Source organism: Ceratotherium simum, chromosome 17, assembly GCF_057802395.1.
Source record: "Ceratotherium simum simum isolate JZ-2026a chromosome 17, ASM5780239v1, whole genome shotgun sequence".
Lineage (NCBI taxonomy): Eukaryota > Metazoa > Chordata > Mammalia > Perissodactyla > Rhinocerotidae > Ceratotherium > Ceratotherium simum.
In genome coordinates, this window is record NC_141916.1 from 2,534,285 (window position 1) to 2,553,079 (window position 18,795).

The following is an 18,795-nucleotide window of genomic DNA, read 5'->3' on the forward strand; positions in this document are numbered from 1 at the left end:
AGTCTGACCAAAAAATTATTTCAAGCCATATAACCTAGTTACTTTTATGATGAATATGACTTCAATTCTCATTAAAGGCTTTTAAGCTACATATTTTTATAAAAAGGGAGAAAAATTCAGCCCCATTTTTCTACATACCATAGACAAATTTCCCAAGAACCCTGAAGACTGTGTAAGCCGGGGAGACCTCCCTCCTGTTCCAAGAATGCAGGAGACATCCGGCTGCCTTAGCAAGCTTCGATTCGGTGGAGTAACTACAAACAAGAGGTTAGTAAAAAGAACCCCAAAGTGCATGAGCACTGATCATGAAAACAAAACAAGCAAACAAACAATAAAGAATAAATAATTTTCAGTTTTCAATTATTTACAGTCTAACCAAATAAATACTTTAATGTTAATATTTCCACGATATGAAGATTTAACTTATTTTCCTAAATTTGAGCTTTTGGTATTACTGAGCTCATTAGGAAAATTTTACTGCAAATAGAGATGTTTCCATTATAACATAACTGAGCACTAAAACAAGGACATAAGTGAGTCAATGGATTCTAATTTTACAAAGCATACTGAGGAGGCAGTATATCTCGGAGATCATGGGCTTTGGAGTAAGCAGATCACTGTGGGAATACTGGTTCCATTAATTACATACTTACTTAGCTATGTTATCTGCATTAACTTCTCTAAGTCTTACTTTCAGTTTTGGCAAAATAGAGATAATACCTATGTCATAGTTACCGTGCATTTGCGTAAGTACAGTGCCTGAAACATGGTTAAGAGTGCAACAAACAGTCACTACAATCATTGTTATTGTTCTTAATTATTGATACTGCAACCAAATGTTATATTTATTACGTGTATTATAAGAGTTAGCTGCTATTATTATTCTTATTAAATGCTTTAAAAGCAAAAAACCTTACAGGGTGGTCGAAATGAGCTGGGAGTTCGAGGGATACCCTGGTTTCTTGGTGTAGTATTGGCAAAAATTTCATCTTGGGATGCCCGAACTGTGGGAAGAGTTAAGAAAGTTTTCCATGCAGAAAAGACACCATTCAAGTTAGAACTAACCATATTTACACTATACAAAATATGTGAATACATTTTTCAAAACCAAGGTATTTTATGGCTACCATTTTCTCTATGCCAAGAGTAAATAATTCCCTCTACGATTTAAATTCTCAGATATCAGTCTTTTTTTTTTTTTTGTGAGGAAGATCAGCTCTGAGCTAACATCCGATGCCAATCCTCCTCTTTTATTTTTTTGCTGAGGAAGGCTGGCCCTGAGCTAACATCTGTGCCCATCTTCCTCCACTTTATATGGGATGCCACCACAGCATGGCCTGACAAGTGGTGCGTCGGTGTTCGCCTGGGATCCGAACCTGCGAACCCCTGGCCGCTGAAGCAGAGTGCGTGTACTTAAACTGCTTGCGCCACCAGGCCGGCCCCAGATATCAGTCTTAAGATTACTACACACTGAACTAAGAGTTCTCAGTCAGATTTCAAATAAAAAAAGGATATCTAATCTCAGCAGAAGCTAACCACAATATAATAGCAGTAAAATGGAACATCTTTATTTTCAGGAAAACATAAATCTTAATTTCATTGAATTTCACCATTATATTTACCAAATAACATATCTGGAGAGTTGAAAAAACTAATTTCCACAGCATTTTATTATTATAGCTAGTGTTTAATAGCTCTCACACAAAAAAAATCTATAATCCTGATTCCAAACATGTTGCAGTTTTTTTAATAATGATGCTTAAAGCACAAAGGATACTTAGAACTCTTTTTTGAGCACTCTGTTTCCGTGCAGTCCGTGTCACCTCCGCCTCCCGGATCACAGGGGATGACATTTCTCCAAAGCCACTCCTAAAATGGCATAATCAAGCTCATGTAAATGGAATGAGAATGTAGCATTTGCAAAGAACTTTATCATCATGATTGGAGCAAAGAACCCTGAGTCAGTCAAGGTACAAATCATCCCAGGAGCCAAGTCTTTGATCATTTTGTTGACAATACCCTTCTGGCTCCAAATCCTGCTTCTCCCTCCAAGTCTCTCTCCAATTTTACCTGCACAAAGGCTTCTCTGACTTTCTGGCATTCACTGTGGTATTTTCTCCTTTGGAATTATTTCAACACTTGGAATCTATATTATAACACTGTTTTAGATGACCGCCTCACGAAGGTCAATCTTTCCTCTGATGGATTGAGAAGTTCCCTAAAATTTCAGGAACAATCTCTTAAGTTTTTACACCTGACCCCAAACTTATCAGTTCAGTCACAAACATCACCCCCATACAAACATATACAGCATGTGACTATTCAGCTACACAAAGCATGCAGTTTCATATTCTTACCTTTTCTTTTACCGGGGCCTATGTTTGCCCCCTTGGCCCACCTGGTGAACACTTGCTTACTCATCAAACAGCCTCCTGCAGTCTGCAGACACACAGCCAGGCTGGCAACTTGGTTCTTCTATTTACTAGCTTCCTAACCTTGACCCAGTTCCTTATCCTCTTTCAGCCCCAGTGTTACCTATGAGAAGAGGATCGTAGCACCCATCCTCATAGGACTGGTATGAAGATTCAATTAGCTAATACTACACGAAAAGGGTTTAAGACACTCGATGTCGGCTGCTATTATCATTCAAAGACCAACTAGAAAGTCGGCTCCTTTGGGAGGTCTTCCTGAAACTGCCCCCTCGTCTCCCCCCACAGAGCAGCAGGAAACACTTCTCACTTCGTGCTGCGCGGTGGTCTCCCGCACTACACAAGAACTCGAATAACTCATCTGCGTCGCAGGCGGCTAGCAGTGCCAGGGTCACAGAGAACTCAAGTCAGTGGCTGTCCGCTGCTGGAGCTGCGGTCAGCAAGCCTGGGCTGCGGTCCCCGTTCTCGCCGACTGGCCGGGACCTCGCAGGGCACGCAGCATCTCCTCCCACCCCGCCCCCCCAGGAGCGGGAAACGGGAGAAAGAGCACAAGAGACGGCGGAGCCGCCGCGGGGACGCGGGGACTGTGGCCAGCCGTGTCCCCCCGACCCCGGCTGCAGTCTCCCCGCCGGGGAAGGAGGCCTGGGCAGCACGCGGCCCTCCCGGCTTCCTCTGCGCGTCGGGGGTCACCAATTTCGCTCTGCTGACAAGCAGGAGGGACAAGTCTCCCAGCTCAGCCGTCACCACCGCAACTGACCTGTCCATGGCTACAGCCTGCCCCACCGAGAGCCTTGCAGTCTCAGCTCCAGCTTAGCCACCGCGTTTCACCCTTCCCGCTCTCCGGAAGCAAATCCTTCGACCCGGAAGTATGTCCTCGCTAAGCCGCCGTAGAGAAAAGACGTGGGGGGAGGTGGGACGGCGACCAACTTTCTCATCGAGCGCATGCGCACCTTCTTCCGCCCGCAGCCGCAGATCCGACCTGCGCAGGCGCGAAAGTGTGCCAGCGTGTGAAAACGATGCGGGGGGCCGGGCCGGGGGCGGGGCCGGGGCAGGGCCGGGCCAGTGACGCGCCGCCGCCACTGCCTGACTGACATGTGTGGGCGTGGCCCCGGCGCCGGGGTGTCCTATGGGAAACGGCGTCGGCTGACGGTCCAGGAAGACGTGCAGTCACTTCCGGGTGTTCTCTGTGAGAGGGGCCGGGGCCGGGGCCGGGGCCGGGGCCGGGGCCGGGGCCGGGGCCGGGGCCGGGGCCGGAGCCAGGGGCGCTCGCTTGTGTGCGTCGTGTCTCTGGAGCTGTTACCGTGATGGCTCCTTGTCTTCACTGGGTGTCTTCCTCTTAAGGAGAAAGGGCTCCTCTTTAGCAAGGACGAGCTTTTGGGGCAAAGCGTTGGCCAGCGTTAGTTCATGTGCAGAGAGCGCTTGTTGGAGAGGGGCCCGGGTCACGTCTACACAGTCAGCACACGCGCAGCGAATGTTTCAAAATGTAGTCATGTCAGCGCCTTAAAGCTCTATGGGACGAACTCCTGTGTGGTGCGCGTCGTGTACATCCCAGCCTCGTTGTAGGGCCCTGCGTTTCCTGACATGCACTGCGGCTACCTGGAGGAGGAGAGAATGTTCTAGAAGCCTGTCCGGCGCCCACGGAATGGTTCAGAAGCTGGAGAAGAGGCCAGGAAGCGGCGCCCAAGCGTCCCCCCACCCCCCCTCCCTCACCCCCACAGCGCCCCTGTAGCGCCCCGAGCCGGGCCGTGTGGAGGGAGCGCCCCCGCCCTCGCCCCCCTTCTCCTGCGCCCCCCCCCCCGCCCCCACAGCAGAGGGGAGCAGACGTGACCTTGTCTTCCCCGACTGTTCGTTTTGAAAACTTGGAGACTACAGAAAGCTGTAGCGACAGCACGACAGGCGTCGAGGCGCCGCCCCCTGCCCCCCCCACTGCTAACATCGCCCCACGACCGTTCTCCCCTTTTTTGCCTGAGCCGTTTGCAAGTTAGTTGTAGCCGTCTTGACGCTTCACCCCAAAGCCTTCAGACTTCCCGAGTCAAGGACAAGACGTTGTGCCCCCAGTACGGTAAACACGCTCCCGGAACGTCTCCCGCTGACGGAGTCCCGTCACCGACGTGTTCAGACCTGCCCCGTTGTCTGATAACGGCCCGTACGGAGGCCCCCTCCAGCGCGGGACCTGGCGGGGCGGGGTGCGTCGGTTGTCGCGTCTCCGTATTCTGCTCTCGTTTGGAATAGTCCCCTAGACTTCTTTTAAATCATTAATATTTCCAAGAGTTCAGGCCAATTTTTCCAGAATGTTCCTCAGTTTGGATTTGTCCGATGTGTTCTGAGGACAGGCACTTGATGAACGTTTGGAGGGACGCAGCGCGGGAGGCTGCCCAGGAGCTGCCCGGGTTTCACTGGATGTCCTGGAGGCACGTGAGGTCGGCGTGTCTGTTCCAGAAGCCCCCTGACCCTCGGTCCTCACAGGAAAGCGTCCTTTCCAGTTGTCTCTGCTCAGCGCTCTTCCCAGCCAAAGCTGTGTTTTGGTAAACTGTGATGAGCTGTTTGCTGGTGTTCTTACCATAAATCCAATGGATGTGGCGATTACAGAAAGGTAAGATAACAGACATAAGCAAATAGAGAAATTAAAGAATTCCCAGGCCGGCCTACGGCTTAGAGGTTAAGTGCGTGCGCTCCGCTACTGGCGGCCCGGGTTCGGATCCCAGACGCACACCGACGCACCGCTTCTCCGGCGGTGCTGAGGCCACGTCCCACATACAGCAACTAGAGGGATGTGCAACTATGACATACAACTATCTACTGGGGCTTTGGGGAGAAAAAAAGGAGGAGGATTGGCAATAGATGTTAGCTCAGAGCTGGTCTTCCTCAGCAAAAAGAGGAAGATTAGCATGGATGTTAGCTCAGGGCTGATCTTCCTCACAAAATAAATAAATAAATAAAATAAATACATTGTTTAAAAAAAAATTCCCATGATTCCATTAACTATATCTGACTACAGTCTCGTGAGAGACTCATGGGAACCACCTGGCGGGGTCCACTGGACCCGCAGAGCCCAGCAAGTTGATGGTGTCTGACGCCACTCTGTCGGGGTGGCCTGCTGCGCGGCGATCCGTAGGGGAACAAGTGGGGTCGTACTGTAAGAGTGTTATAGTCTGCTTTTTCACTTAACAGTGTGAGCGTCTTATCATATCAAATATCATTCATCTACATCGGGCTCAATTTAGGCAGACATTGAAGGCGTAACCTTCCTTTTTGTCTCCGTTTACATTTACCGTGCAACCTAGTGCAGTCTGACCTCCGCCCTCGCTGCTGAGTGAAAACTGCTGGAAAAGGTCGCCAGTGATCCTCTGTCAGTGGAAGTTTGTTTTTCATTCCGCGTCCTCTGTGGAACACTTGACACCCTAGACCGCTCTCCTCTCTGCCACCCTCCTGCCCCTTGCTGGCATGCCTTTACTCGGCTTCTGCTTCCTTCTGGCTTCTCTCCGCTGGTCTCCTCCGTAGGCTCTTGAACTCTGCCCTTCCCTTAAACGTCAACTGATCTTCCCCAGAACTCTGCCCACCTACTTCCTACTAGATCCCAGGTTGGAGTTGTACCCCTGCCTTGCTTTTGTATTCCAGACTCACCGCACCCACTTGCTTACTGGACGTGCCCACTCTTGAGGATACAGAGTATGTGAAATGTCACGTGTGCTAACTCTAAATTTGGACCCAGCAGGCCTACCCCTCCCTCACTTCCCACCGAAACAACCTCACAACTACAACCATACCTCTCCTCCTGTATTTGCCGTCTTAGCAAGTGGCGACATCCAGTTACCCAAGCCAAAAATCTGGAATCTACTCTCAATAGGACTGAAGTTTCACAAGGGTAGACGTCTTTATCTGTTTTGCTTGGGGTTGTATCCCTTTAAATATCGGTCCATCGGGCCGGCCAGGTGGCGTGAGCGGTTAAGTGCGCACTCCGCTCCAGCGGCCTGTGGTTCACTAGTTCGGATCCCGGGCGTGCACCAACTCACTGCTTGGCAAGCCATGCTGTGGCGGCGTCCCATATAAAGTGGAGGAAGATGGGCATGGATGTTAGCCTAGGGCCAGTCTTCCTCAAACAAAACAAAACAAAACAAAAAATCAGGATTGGCAGATGTTAGCACAGGGCTGATCTCATAAATATCGGTCCATCAGTGATTCTCGTCTCATTCCCCACGTCTGCTTTGTTACCAAATCTTCAATCTGTCTTCCCATTTCCACTGCTACTTTCTTATGCCTGACTCATCATCTCTTCACTGTAGCTCCTCCAACTGCACTTTTTTCTCCATATTGCTAAGAGAGTGTCTTCCAAAAATGCAAATCTGATCATGTCACTCACCTTTCAGTTTCCTCCTGATTTTAATTTTAACTCCAAACTACTTGACTCAGCCTTCAGCATCTCATTTGCCTGTCTGGCATCGTCTTGCCATTGTCTCTAGCTCAAATTCGATACTCCAGCTGTATTCAACTACAGTTCCCCAAACATTCTGTGGCCATTTGGCGGATGTTCCTCACTCCTACCAAACAGAGGCAGAGAGGGAATAAACCAATGCCCACATCATAGACTGCTATGCAGTCATTAAAAGGCTGTTTAGAGAGAGTTTGTAATAATTTGGAAATGTTTGTTTTGCTTTAAATGAGGGAAACAGGTTGTCATATAGTATGTAACGTTATGCTCAGAAACAATGTAAAAATGCATAAAGAAATACTGAAGCCCGGGGTGGGGTCATGGTGATAAAGGGATGAATAGGCAGATCACAGAGGTTTTCCAGGGCAGTAAAAACACTCTGTATGATACTATAATGGTGGATACATGTCATATATATTTGTCCAAACCCATAGAATGTACAACACCAAGAGTGAACCCTATGTAAACTATGGACTTTGGGTGATTGTGATGTGTTAATGTGGGTTCACTGATTATAACAAATGTTCCACCCTGGTGGGGGATGTGGATAAGGGGGGAGGCTATGATGTGTGTGGACGGGGGGTGGGTATATGGGAAATCTCTGTACCTTTCTCTCAATTTTACTGTGAACCTAAAACTGCTCTAGAAAAATGAAGTCTTTTTAAAAAAAATCTGAATGAAGATCATACCAAATGTTGATTGTGGTTGTCTTTGGTGAAACTAGATAATTTTATTGTTTTATTTAAAGCAACTTATTTTCATAGCATGGTCCAATTGAAATTCAAAGGAATATTTTAATAAATTCATTAAGAATTCCAGTGAGTCAGATATGAATCTAGTGAATTAAGTTATGGTAGGTGCTTAATTCTTTTTTCCATGTCCAAAAGATAGAAGAATTTTGAATACAGTTGTAGGATACACTGCAGCTTATATAAAACAAAAGGAAGTACTTAGATTATTAGCAGTTTGTTCAGATATGAGATGGTGTTGGGTTTTTTAAGTTTTATTTTAATATTTGGGGAGTAGTTTTATTCTTCTGTCTGTTGTCACACTGTGGCAGCTGCATGTTGCTGTGATGCTGACAGCTCTACCACTGGGATTTCAAATACCAGCAGGGTCAGCCATGGCGGGCAGGTTTCATTGGAGCTTCCAGACTGAGACTCGGAAGAAGGACCTGGCCACCTACTTCTGAAAAAACTGGCCATGAAAACCCTATGAATAGCAGAGGAGGATTGTCTGATAAGAGTGCCACAAGGTGAGAGGATGGCGCAGAGAGACCGGGCAGGGTTACACAGGATCACTGGGAGTCAGAATCCACTTGACAGCACTAACAACAACGAGTTTTCTTCTTTGAGCTCAAAACATTGCAAACATGCTATTATAATTTCATAATATTCTTTTTATCTAAAGAAGCAGAATTGCAGAAAGATGAAATAATTTACTTTAGATCATGGACTTAAAGTAATTGAACCACAAGCTAAAAGTATAGTAAATAACAGTGAATCATGAATTGAATACAAATACCAGTGTTTGGCTGAACCATGAACCGACCACCATGTGTAGGTTTTAAAACACGGCTTGGCTCGGGAGACAGTGTTGCCTGGAGGGTAGGAGCACTGTCTTAGAAATTTCCTGGTTTGAATCTCAGTTCTGCAGTTTATCATCTGTTTAACTGCTCTAAACCTCATCTGTGTAAGTAAGAATAATCTCTTGGGGTAGCTGTGAGGACTAAATGTAACAATAGCAACAGAGCAAAGTGGTCAAAAGCCCAGACTTGCTTGCCTGGGGACGCATCCCAGCTCTACGACTTATTAGCTGTGTGAACTTGGGTGCAAGTCTGTGCCTCAGTTTCTTCTTTTTGGGTGTAATAATAGTACTACACCATAAGGTTGTTGTGAGGATTTAATATGTGCAAAGCTTAGAAGAGTACCGGGCATTATGAGTGGCATATTATACCTTTTCAAACAATCTTATTACTTTCATAATAATTATCAGTTCATTTTGCAACATCAAACTTGAGACCTAGCGATAGAGGCATTAGTAACATAGATTGAACTGAACCAATTCCAATCCTTTTTTTCTATGATGCTGAAATAATAGCAGAAGGATTTTTTCCTTGTCTATATGAACTCAAAATAATACTTCATATTGATAAATATAAATATGATTGCAAAGTCTCCTTTTGTTCTTCATATAAAGCAGTTCAGTGGTTATAATCCTGAAGAATCCTTTACTCATCCATTCACAAACATTTGTTAAGTGTCTGCAATGTACCGGGCACTGTGATTGGACCTGGGAGATATAGACTGGGGGAAAAAGAACATGACTTATAAAAAAAAATCGTGTGAATTTACCTATTCAAACATACTGATTTGATCATAGCATGGAATACATAAATATTTTAAATCAAATAAAATTTGGCCATTATTGACGTAACAGGTAAAACTGTTACGTCTTGCCAATTGATATTAGTGCTTGGTTGGCAATGTTTTATTCTTTTTTCCCCCTTGATGTCGACCAGCTCTTTTCTTTTTTTACTTTTTAAAATTGTGGTAACATATACATAACATAAAATTTACCATTTTAGCCATTTTTAAGTGTGCAGTTCAGTGGCATAAAGTACATTCACATTGTTGCGCGAGGCAATGTTTTACTTTTAGACATATATGTAATATGTATATATGCGTCAAAATCAACCCAAAATGATTTTTTATTTAATCCGGCTTCCCACTCAAGATGTATTAGAGCTTGGTAATCAGAATGAAATTTTGACAAACATTTTATGCATAAACAGCAGTGATATTGCAAAGTAGTTAAACATCAGTGATGTGAAGTGAAACAGACCTTTGCATGTATTCTAGGGGGAATCCAAGATGAGAGTTTGGTCCGGATAGATCAGGCAGTAAAAAAGGTAGAAAACAATGTTACACTTCAAGAAGAGGAAGTTCATGAGTTGGGGAGGAAACAAAATATTTAAGTGTGAAGTGAAAACTGCCAGTGCCCTGGAAGATTCGTATGTGTTATTTGATCTTCACCTACAGGAGAAAAGCTAATGGAAGGACTCAGTGAGACACTCGTAGGATTCTAGGAAAGGATGTGGTTGTGGTATCATAGAGGGAAGATACTGATTGAGTACATTATGTCTTTTCAGATTGGACGTTTTTTGCAGGGGGTGGAGGTTGCGGGGCTGTTGGTGATGGTATCTGTCTGAAGAAAAATCTTTACTCCAAGGTCAAATGGGGTCAAAGTTTAAATGTGGAGCCTGAGTGACACTTGTTTGTCTGTCTTCCCAGGAAAGCAGTGGAGTGGAGTGGCGTGGGGAGGATCTGGGTCAGTTCACATTTGATGAGTTAATTCACCTCTCTACACGTCAGTTCCCTATTCTGTAAAACTGAGATGATAAGAGTATTGTCCTCAAAAGTTTGTACTGGCAATTAAATAATATTTATGTAGCAATTGGAGAGGTGGTACAGAACACAAAGACTCCTTGGGTTGAATCTTGGCTCGCACGCTTACTCCATGGAGCCCTGGGCAAATTACCTCTCTGTGCTTCTGTATAACAGAAGTAATAATACCTACCTCATAGATTTATTATGAGGATTAAATGAGTTAACCTATATAAATCAGAACAGTGTTTGGTATATAATAATTACTCAATAAACATTGGCTAATATTATAATGCGCCACGTATGGTAAGTATTCAATATAAGTGTTTGCTCTTTTGTTCAGCTCCAAGAAGGCAGGGACCATATCTGTTTTGTTCACCTCGACCTTTTGTCACTTAGTAGATGCTCAAATCTTTCTTGAACGAGTGGGTCATTTCCAATCAATATGATTGCATTCAATTCCTCAAAAAATATTCTAGTAGGAGTATCTACATTTGTATAATCAGATTGAATTTCTTTTCATTTATATTCTATATTCTATCATATAGAGATACTTCATAGTACTCTCTACCACTTCAAAAGATTTCTTTATCATTTTAATCTTGTGGAGCTTAAAAACAGGAAGAACCCTAGAATAATTTAGGGGTTATAGCTTCTCTTAATTCTTTCAAATTGTGCTCAATTTGAAGAGGAAAATAGAATGGTGAAATGTGAAACTTTGCAATTTCAAGTTACTCTTTTGTTGCTGAATTGTGATTTAAACATTTACATCTGGGAAATTTTTAACATGAAATCACAAATATATTATTGCTTCTTAGAATTCTAACAGTAAGAGTTAGCTCAATATAGGTTTCATTGTGGCTTGTGCTTATAGTGTCTTAAGCTTAGAGTAGTCAGTGACATTTTCAAGGTAGTGGTGAGTTTGCTGACAAAAAGTTTGCCAGACAAATAAATCAATTGCAATGACTCTTCTTCACAGACATCTCAGGCATCGTCAATAGTGGACATGATCTTGGGGCAAGTGAAAAACTGAAATCATTACCCCTGTTGATCTAGGACATTTTCCAGCTAAACCACATATCTATTATTGCAGTTTATGCATTTTACTTTGCAGCTTCCACATACTTCTCTGCTTGGCGTAGAAATCCTGTAAATCAAACACACATTCGCATTTCTGAGGAATGACTTATTAGGGCCCTTGAAAATGCATTGCTTTGTTCTGTTTTCTCTAAATAGCACAATTTATACTCTGTTTAGATTTTATTATGAAAAGAAGGTAGCTAGCCTGAAACTTATCCCATAAATTTGACTGGGTAAGAAAAGTCACATTAAAATTTTTCTTCTTATATGGTCTTAGTTTTGACTGAGCCCTCATCCTGCCTGGTTTGGTGGGTTGAAGGCAGGAAATTCAACCTCACACATCACGCAGGTTCTCTCCTCTTCTCCGGGGTTTGCACAAGAATCCAGAGGGTGACTTCTGTGGTGCTAAGAACACAGATAAAAGCATTTAGCCTCAGTCCATATTACCTAACGCAGGTCACTGTCTAGACTTCAGTGTTTGGCTGAAGATGGGAGGCACGTGCTGCTTGCATACCAGGGCAGGGAGGGGGAAAGAATACAGGGAAAACACACATCATATTCCGACTAAATGACCAGCTTTCGAGAAACAATGTAGCAAATAATTAAAAATTTGAATGGCTAATTAGTTATGATATATGTAGAGTTATCTTTGTCTATAAGTAAGTATCTTCTAAGTAGAGGATCTGTGAAAATGCATCTTCGAGAGGCTGCATCGTGTGTCCATGATGCTATGAAGCTGTGCTTTAACAACAAACTTGTCAAGGTGTTATTTTAATGGTTGAAAAATGTAGCGTATTTAGTTCATAAATCAAGAGCAGGAATTGACTTTTGAAATACTTTAAGTATATGTTGAGCTACAAACATATTGACATATAAGAACAAACTATGCAAGTTCTGTAAATAGAAGTGTATTTACAAGCATAAAATGATAGAATGTAAGTACTGGCAGTGCAACATAATGCCAAGAAAAAGCTGTGTCCATCTTGAACATCACCCTTGAAACTTGTTTGGAAGCTTGAGTCTGTGCTACAAAAGGGCATGAGGTAAATCTGTGCTTCAAAATCCACCCTGGCTTCCCATTTGCAATGTTTGTTTATTTTTGCGAGGAAGATCAGCCCTGAGCTAACATCTGATGCCAATCCTCCTCTTTTTTTCTGAGGAAGATCAGCCCTGAGCTAACATCTGCCAATCCTCCCAATCCTCTTCTTTTTGCTGGGGAAGACTGGCCCTGGGCTAACATCTGTGCCCATCTTCCTCCACTTTATATGGGACGCCACCACAGCATGGCTCGACAAGCAGTGCGTCGGTGCGGGCCGGGAGATCCGAACCGGCAAATCCCGGGCCACCGCAGCGGAGCGTGCGCGCTTACCCGCTTGCGCCACCCGGCCAGCCCCCTATTTGCAATGTTTAAATGATTGAGTTTAATCTTGAGGAAACTGCCTGCCATCCTAGGGGAGTCCTTCTGCTTCTTTGTTCTTCACAAGATCAACTGAAGTTCTTTAGCTGTGTAAAAACGTTGAATTTCAGGTAATAAAAGAAAGCTAAACTCCTTTGGCTTTTTGAATGATTTTTTTCTGATTTAAGTATGAAGTTATGATGATAACTTAATTACTTAAAAATTTTAAATTTATTTTTACTTAAAGATAGCATAACAATGTTAGGGAAAAACAAATAACAATTCAGAAGTCATCCCTGTTATTACTGCTAGCTTGGTAATTTTTATCACACATTATCGCCCACATGTTTACATTCATAGTTTACATATAATAATATCATATAGCTTTGAAAATTTATATTCCAGAAACTGTTTTTTACTTGCTGCTGACACTGAGGATTCTCTGTTCCTTTGTGCTTCTGTTCCCCCCCGGACCCTGCACTGTATTTTTGCTTTTCTTCTCCCACCTACTCAGATCCCTCCACCATCCTCACCCCTCCCCTCCTCTGTAACCATATTAACCACCTGGCGTGTATCTTTCAGTACCTTTCCCAGGCTCATGTAACGCAAACACACGTGTGACACAGTCCTTCTCTGTATTTTGTGTTGTTCACTTTCAGTATCTCATAGAAATCCCTCTAAGTCAACCATTAAACATCAAACTCATTTTTTAAACGGCTGCATAATGTTCTGTGTTATGCATGAATCATAATTTATTCAGTCATTCTGCGTGGACGGTCATTTACCCTATTTCTGTTTTTTCTTCTGCAGTGTGGCGGTAAATTGTCTTGTGTACATATCCTTTCATTTCTTTGGTGTAGCTATCAGGAGTAGGATAGCTGGGTCAAATGTGCCTATTTTGAATTTTAGTAGATATTAGCAGACAGCAAATTAAAATTGTGTTTTACCCAAAGGCTCTACAATGCATATTTCCGTTAGCAATATAGGACTCCTTTCTTGCCCTCTACCCCCTCCTCTGGTATTGTAGTGTTGTCTCTTTGCAATTTTCACTTGTGTGTTCGGTTATTGGTACTTGGCTTTGCATCTCTCTGGCTGCTAGTGAGTTTAAGCATCTTTTTATATTTATGGGCCATTTGGATCTGCTCTTCTCTGAACTGCCTAGTAACATCTTTCATCCATTTTTCTTTTGGATTGTTTCTTCTCAATCTCTAAGAACCTTTTGTATGATATAGATATTAACCCTATATATTTTGTTATATTTTCCCAAATCTACTGACTTTGTAATATATTTTGCCAAACAAGTTTTAAATTTACATAAATTCTTTATTATTTTAAATATATAAAATATTTTAATTTAAAAATAGCTTCTGAGTTTCTTGAATTGGCTAAGAAGGTCTTCTCTATCTCTAGACTATTCTTCAGTCTCTTAGATTTCCTTCTAAGATTTTTGTTTTATTTTATAGCTTGAAAAAGTTAAATCTATCTGGAATCTGCTTTTTCTGTGATGTGGGGGTTGAAATTTATTTTCTTCAGATGGATAGCTAGTTGTGCCAGCATCGTTTACTAAGTAACATTCTTTCTTATTGAAATATCTTTTTGTCATATATTAACTTGTTATAAACTGGAGTCTACTTCTGGGCTCCATTTTTTTTTTTTTTAGAGATTTTATTTATTTATTTATTTTCCCCGCAAAGCCCCAGTAGATAGCTGTATGTCATAGGCACACATCCTTCTAGTTGCTGTATGTGGGACACGGCCTCAGCATGGCCAGAGAAGTGGTGCATCGGTGTGCAACCGGGATCCGAACCCCGGGCCGCCAGCAGCGGAGCACGCGCACTTAACCGCTAAGCCACGGGGCCGGCCCTGGGCTCCATTCTACTCTACGGATTAATGTCATTTCTAATTTCACTCAACTTTAAGATCATTTAGTTCAATTTCAACTTCAAAACCTCACCCAGTTGAAATTCAAATTGGAATCATATTACATTAAAATGCTAATTTGAGGAAATTGGCATTTTATGATACTAAGTGTTCCCACTCAAGAATATAGTATTTGTTCAGATCTTGATTTATGTCCTTTAATAAGACTTTATAACAGCTCTTTCTTGTTAGCTTTATTCCTTGAGATGTTTAGAGTCTTCTTCTGTCGTAAATATTTACCCCCATATCAACTTCTAAGTGCTTACTGTGAATATAAGAAAAAGCTATTGATTTTTGGGACATTTATCTTGTATCCAGCCACCTTCCCAAGTTCCTGAATAATATAATAGATTTTTTGAGCTATTCACTTATAATATCAGCAAAAATAATTACATTTCCAGTATTTATAATGAATATTTCATTCTATTGATTTAACACATCCATTAGCAGTATTAAGGGACAGTAATAACTCCTATGTCATAGCATTGTTTTGAGGGTTAAATAAGATAAACACGTGTAAAGTGCTTAGAGCAGTGGGTGGCACATAGTAGGGCTTCAAGAAAATGATAACTAATATTATTACTTCTCACTATCAGAGCTTGTGAGTTCTTCAATCTAGAAATGTCTCTTTCATGGAAACACCATGCCAAAGAACAAGAATTTGCTATCATTTGCTGGTTTTTCTTATTATTTCATCAATCCCCATTTTAACTGGTTTTGGGGAGCCTGGGTGACAGCTTTCTTAAACTTTTGTGATTCTCTCACCTGGATAGGATGGGAGGAAAGAAGAGCAGAGAAATAGTCTATGTATGGGGATGATTCCATAGATTATTATGTGATAACAACAGATTAATGATTATGTAATAATTGTTATTACTATTCCACAGATTATTTTCCTTTGGAAAAGAGAAGTTATAGTCTAACTTTGTTTAAGGCTAGATATTGACCAAATTTTGGTTTAGCTCATATGGTGTTTCAGTTTATTTTTTGCAGGTCAAGACTTGTCACAAAATCTTTTGCTTCCTAGCATTTGTTACATTTCTTCTTCAAAGTGAGATAAAGCAGTTGAGCCAATTATGACTCATCTACTGCTCCTCTCTGAGTTTTATGAGTAACTTGAGCTAAGAAAAAAGCCCTTCCTTATGAAGTCATAGCCTTGGGGAGATGAACTCTTGGGGAAAGGCAGCTGTCTTCTGACAGTCGGGGGGAGGTGGCACTGTAGGTTGTCTTCACTTTCCAGGGCTGACATGGTTTGGCATTTTACATCTGTCCTGTTTGGATGACACTGAGACCTGTCCTCTTTACCATCCCTGAACAAGGCCTTGGCAGGGGGCCCAGGGCAACAGTATCATTAATTCTGTATCTGGCATTAGCTGCATCCTGCCAAGGGGAGAATGCCCTGATGGTAAGAACATCCTGTACTGGTTAGGAGTGGAAGGATGAGGGGGAGGGGAGGGGGTGCCTTTCTTCTTTGGTGCCATTCTCTATGACTGCACTTGTTGTTAGTGTCATTGAGTGGATTCCAGCTCTTAGTGCCCCTGTGGACAGCAGAGCTGAATGCTGCCCACTCTTTTTGTGCCATCCTCTCACCTTCCAGCACTCTCTCTGACAATGCTCCACTGCTATTCACAGGGTTTTCATGGCCAGTTTTTCCAGAAGTGGGTGGCAAGGTCCCTCTTCTTAGTCTGTCTTAGTCTGGAAGCTCCAAAGAAACCTTCCCACCATGGGTGACCCTACTGGTATTAGAAATCCCAGTGGCAGAGCTTTCAGCATCACAGCAACACGCCACAGTATGACAACCGACAGACTGGGACATGAACGCGGGCTGCGACGGGGAGAGTGCCAGGTCTTAACCACTAGACCACCAGGGCTGGTGATAGCATTGGTGGAATGAAGTAGTAACACGGCAGTGGCTAAAACACTCTCTGTTTCTGAAAAATTAAAAGCTAGCTGTTAGGTGTTTGCTAAATAGTATCATCAGCTGGTCCAGCTTCTGCAAGGAGCCCAAGATGTATTTCAGGAATCATTATTGTCTTTTAGTGTAATAAAATAGACTCTCTAAGTCTCCAGTTAAAATCTTGTGTGATCCAACTCATGCTTTATTGAAGTCAGAAAATTCAAAGGAATGAATGAGTGAAATGAGAACTTTTTCCAGAATAGTTCTAGGAGAGAATGACTGAATCAGCTTCTGGGAACTTTAAGTTTGTATCTTAAACATGTAAACCACACAGATAGTTACCATCTCTTTATACTATTATTTCAAATAATGAACAGATAAGACCTATCTGGAGAAGGTCCAAGTTCATTTTAAGAAGTGATTACACAGACAGAAACCTCACCCCCAATGCAGGATGTACTTACAAATATAAAACCCAAAACTCATTGGATTGAATTAATTCCTAATTTGCTTCAACGTTCAATGTACTTCATTCCAAACAATTGAATTTTCATCATTTAATTTTTATGCCTGTCCATTACTCCCATTTCTAAAAACAAAAAAGCAGTAAATAAAACATTCATATCAGTGCAGAAGTTGAGGGAAATCTTCCAAATCATGACGCTGTTTGGTTTCAGATGCACCCATTTCCTTCTAAAATGAATCATGTACATAAGGCTGATTAAAGGTGGGGGGGTGAGGTGAAGGGAAAAAATCTCTTGTGGTGTCTGAAAATGAAAAGCAAAGTAAGAAAATAAGGTTTGCTCTTTATATCACTCCTAAATCTAAGTCAGTGGAAGAGGGAAGTTTCTGTCATCACTGAAAAATATAAAACCCGTAGGGCAGACAGGAAGTATGCCAACACAAGTGGAGGTCGTTCAGTGGCATGATGGGTAACGGCATTCCATGGACACTATGTTGGTTCTGGAATGGTGGAACAGCCCTGACTGGACCTCTCATTGACTCTTCCAAGTCTCATCTGATTCTTGGCTCCCCTCAGAAGCAGCTCTGCAGCGTAGCTTAATTTTGGGGCTTTCCCAGGTGAGACCTCTCTCGGGAGATTCCTGGGTCTGCTGATTCAATTCAGCATGTTTTGGGATATCCTAGCGTAGACCTATGCTGGTTTTTGTTACCTCAAAATTAGTAAAACAGTGTGTGGTAGGCTGATAATGGCTCCCCAAGATATGTCCTCATCCTTATCCTCAAATCTGTAAATGTTACATTTATTTGAAAAAAGGGTCTTTGCAGATGTGATTAAGGATTTTGAGAGGAGATTATTCTGGATTATCCAAGTGGGCCCTAAATGCCATCACAAATGTCCTTAAAAGAGAGAGGTAAGACACACACAGAGGAGATACGAAGACGGAGGCAGAGTTTGGGGTGATTGCAGCCCAACGCCAAGGGACGGCAGCAGCAAGGAACAGACCCTCTCCTAGAGCCGACAGGGGAGCGAGGCCTTATCGACACTCTGATTTTGGACTTTTGGCCTCCAGAACCACAAGAAAAAGTTTCTGTTGTTTTAAGCCACCAAATTCGTAGTAATTTGTTACAGCAGCCCCAGGAACTCATGCATACTGTTTAACTAGGACACTGATATCTTCTTAGAAAATAATAGAAATAGATTGACAATATATGAGAACTCGGTTAATAAGAAATAAGAATTTATCTCCCTAACACATTTTTGTGGGTAGAACATCAAAGTGCCAATTAAGAAAAATGAGAGCAACAAAAATGTTTTTATTATTGGCAAGGTACATGGAGAAATATTTCAATGATATTATTTGAAAGAGGCCTTGTGGTCTTGGTGTAGCTGAACTTGAAAAGTTGTTGTCAACACTGGCTCTGAAACAGACTTACAGTCACTGCACAGACATCCGTAGACCTGGTACTAAATTAGAGGACAGTATTTCCAGAACTCTCCTATCATCTCCTTAGATTCGTAGCCAACTCCTCACCATAAATTATGATGCGTCTAGAGGAGGAAATTACTGCTGGCCTATAGCACGAGACAAGGCGTGAGGCGGCGGGGAGGGCACGTCTTGCCCCTTACCATCCAGGATGCTGTCTGTGCTCTCAGGCTACAGGTGGCTATCTGCTGCCTCCCCTGCCCGTCTTTGTAATAGCAATCCGTACTCCCGCCCTCTTCTCTCCAGCCCCAGCCCACTTAGGCCTGGCTGTCTTCTTCCTCCATGCCTAATCCGTAGGAAAATAACCTCATT

At 42.7% G+C, this 18,795-nt stretch overlaps 1 protein-coding gene and 1 long non-coding RNA gene across 8 annotated transcripts in view; one reads left to right on the forward strand and one right to left on the reverse strand.

Moving 5' to 3' along the window:
* The window catches only part of NUP107 (nucleoporin 107), a 47,167-nt gene extending 43,821 nt beyond the window's left edge, over window positions 1-3,346 (reverse strand). For 2 of the 5 annotated variants that reach the window (XM_004429390.3, XM_087442047.1), the window contains exons 1-4: window positions 3,187-3,346; window positions 1,778-1,869; window positions 918-1,004; window positions 139-254 (exon numbers count right to left, since the gene is read on the reverse strand). In XM_004429390.3, the coding sequence (XP_004429447.1) occupies window positions 139-254; window positions 918-1,004; window positions 1,778-1,869; window positions 3,187-3,194 (303 nt within the window). In that variant the 5' untranslated portion in view covers window positions 3,195-3,346. Of the gene's footprint in view, window positions 1-138; window positions 255-917; window positions 1,005-1,777; window positions 1,870-2,070; window positions 2,219-2,357; window positions 2,536-3,186 lie in introns of all 5 variants that reach the window. The other 3 variants (XM_087442044.1, XM_087442045.1, XM_087442046.1) reach the window with 3 other exon arrangements.
* Window positions 3,347-3,665: 319 nt separating this feature from the next.
* Window positions 3,666-18,795, forward strand: part of LOC147914675 (uncharacterized) — a 36,079-nt gene continuing 20,949 nt past the window's right edge. For all 3 annotated transcript variants that reach the window (XR_015554909.1, XR_015554910.1, XR_015554908.1), the window contains exon 1: window positions 3,666-5,022. This is a non-coding gene — a long non-coding RNA (uncharacterized LOC147914675). The remainder of the gene's footprint in view (window positions 5,023-18,795) is intronic.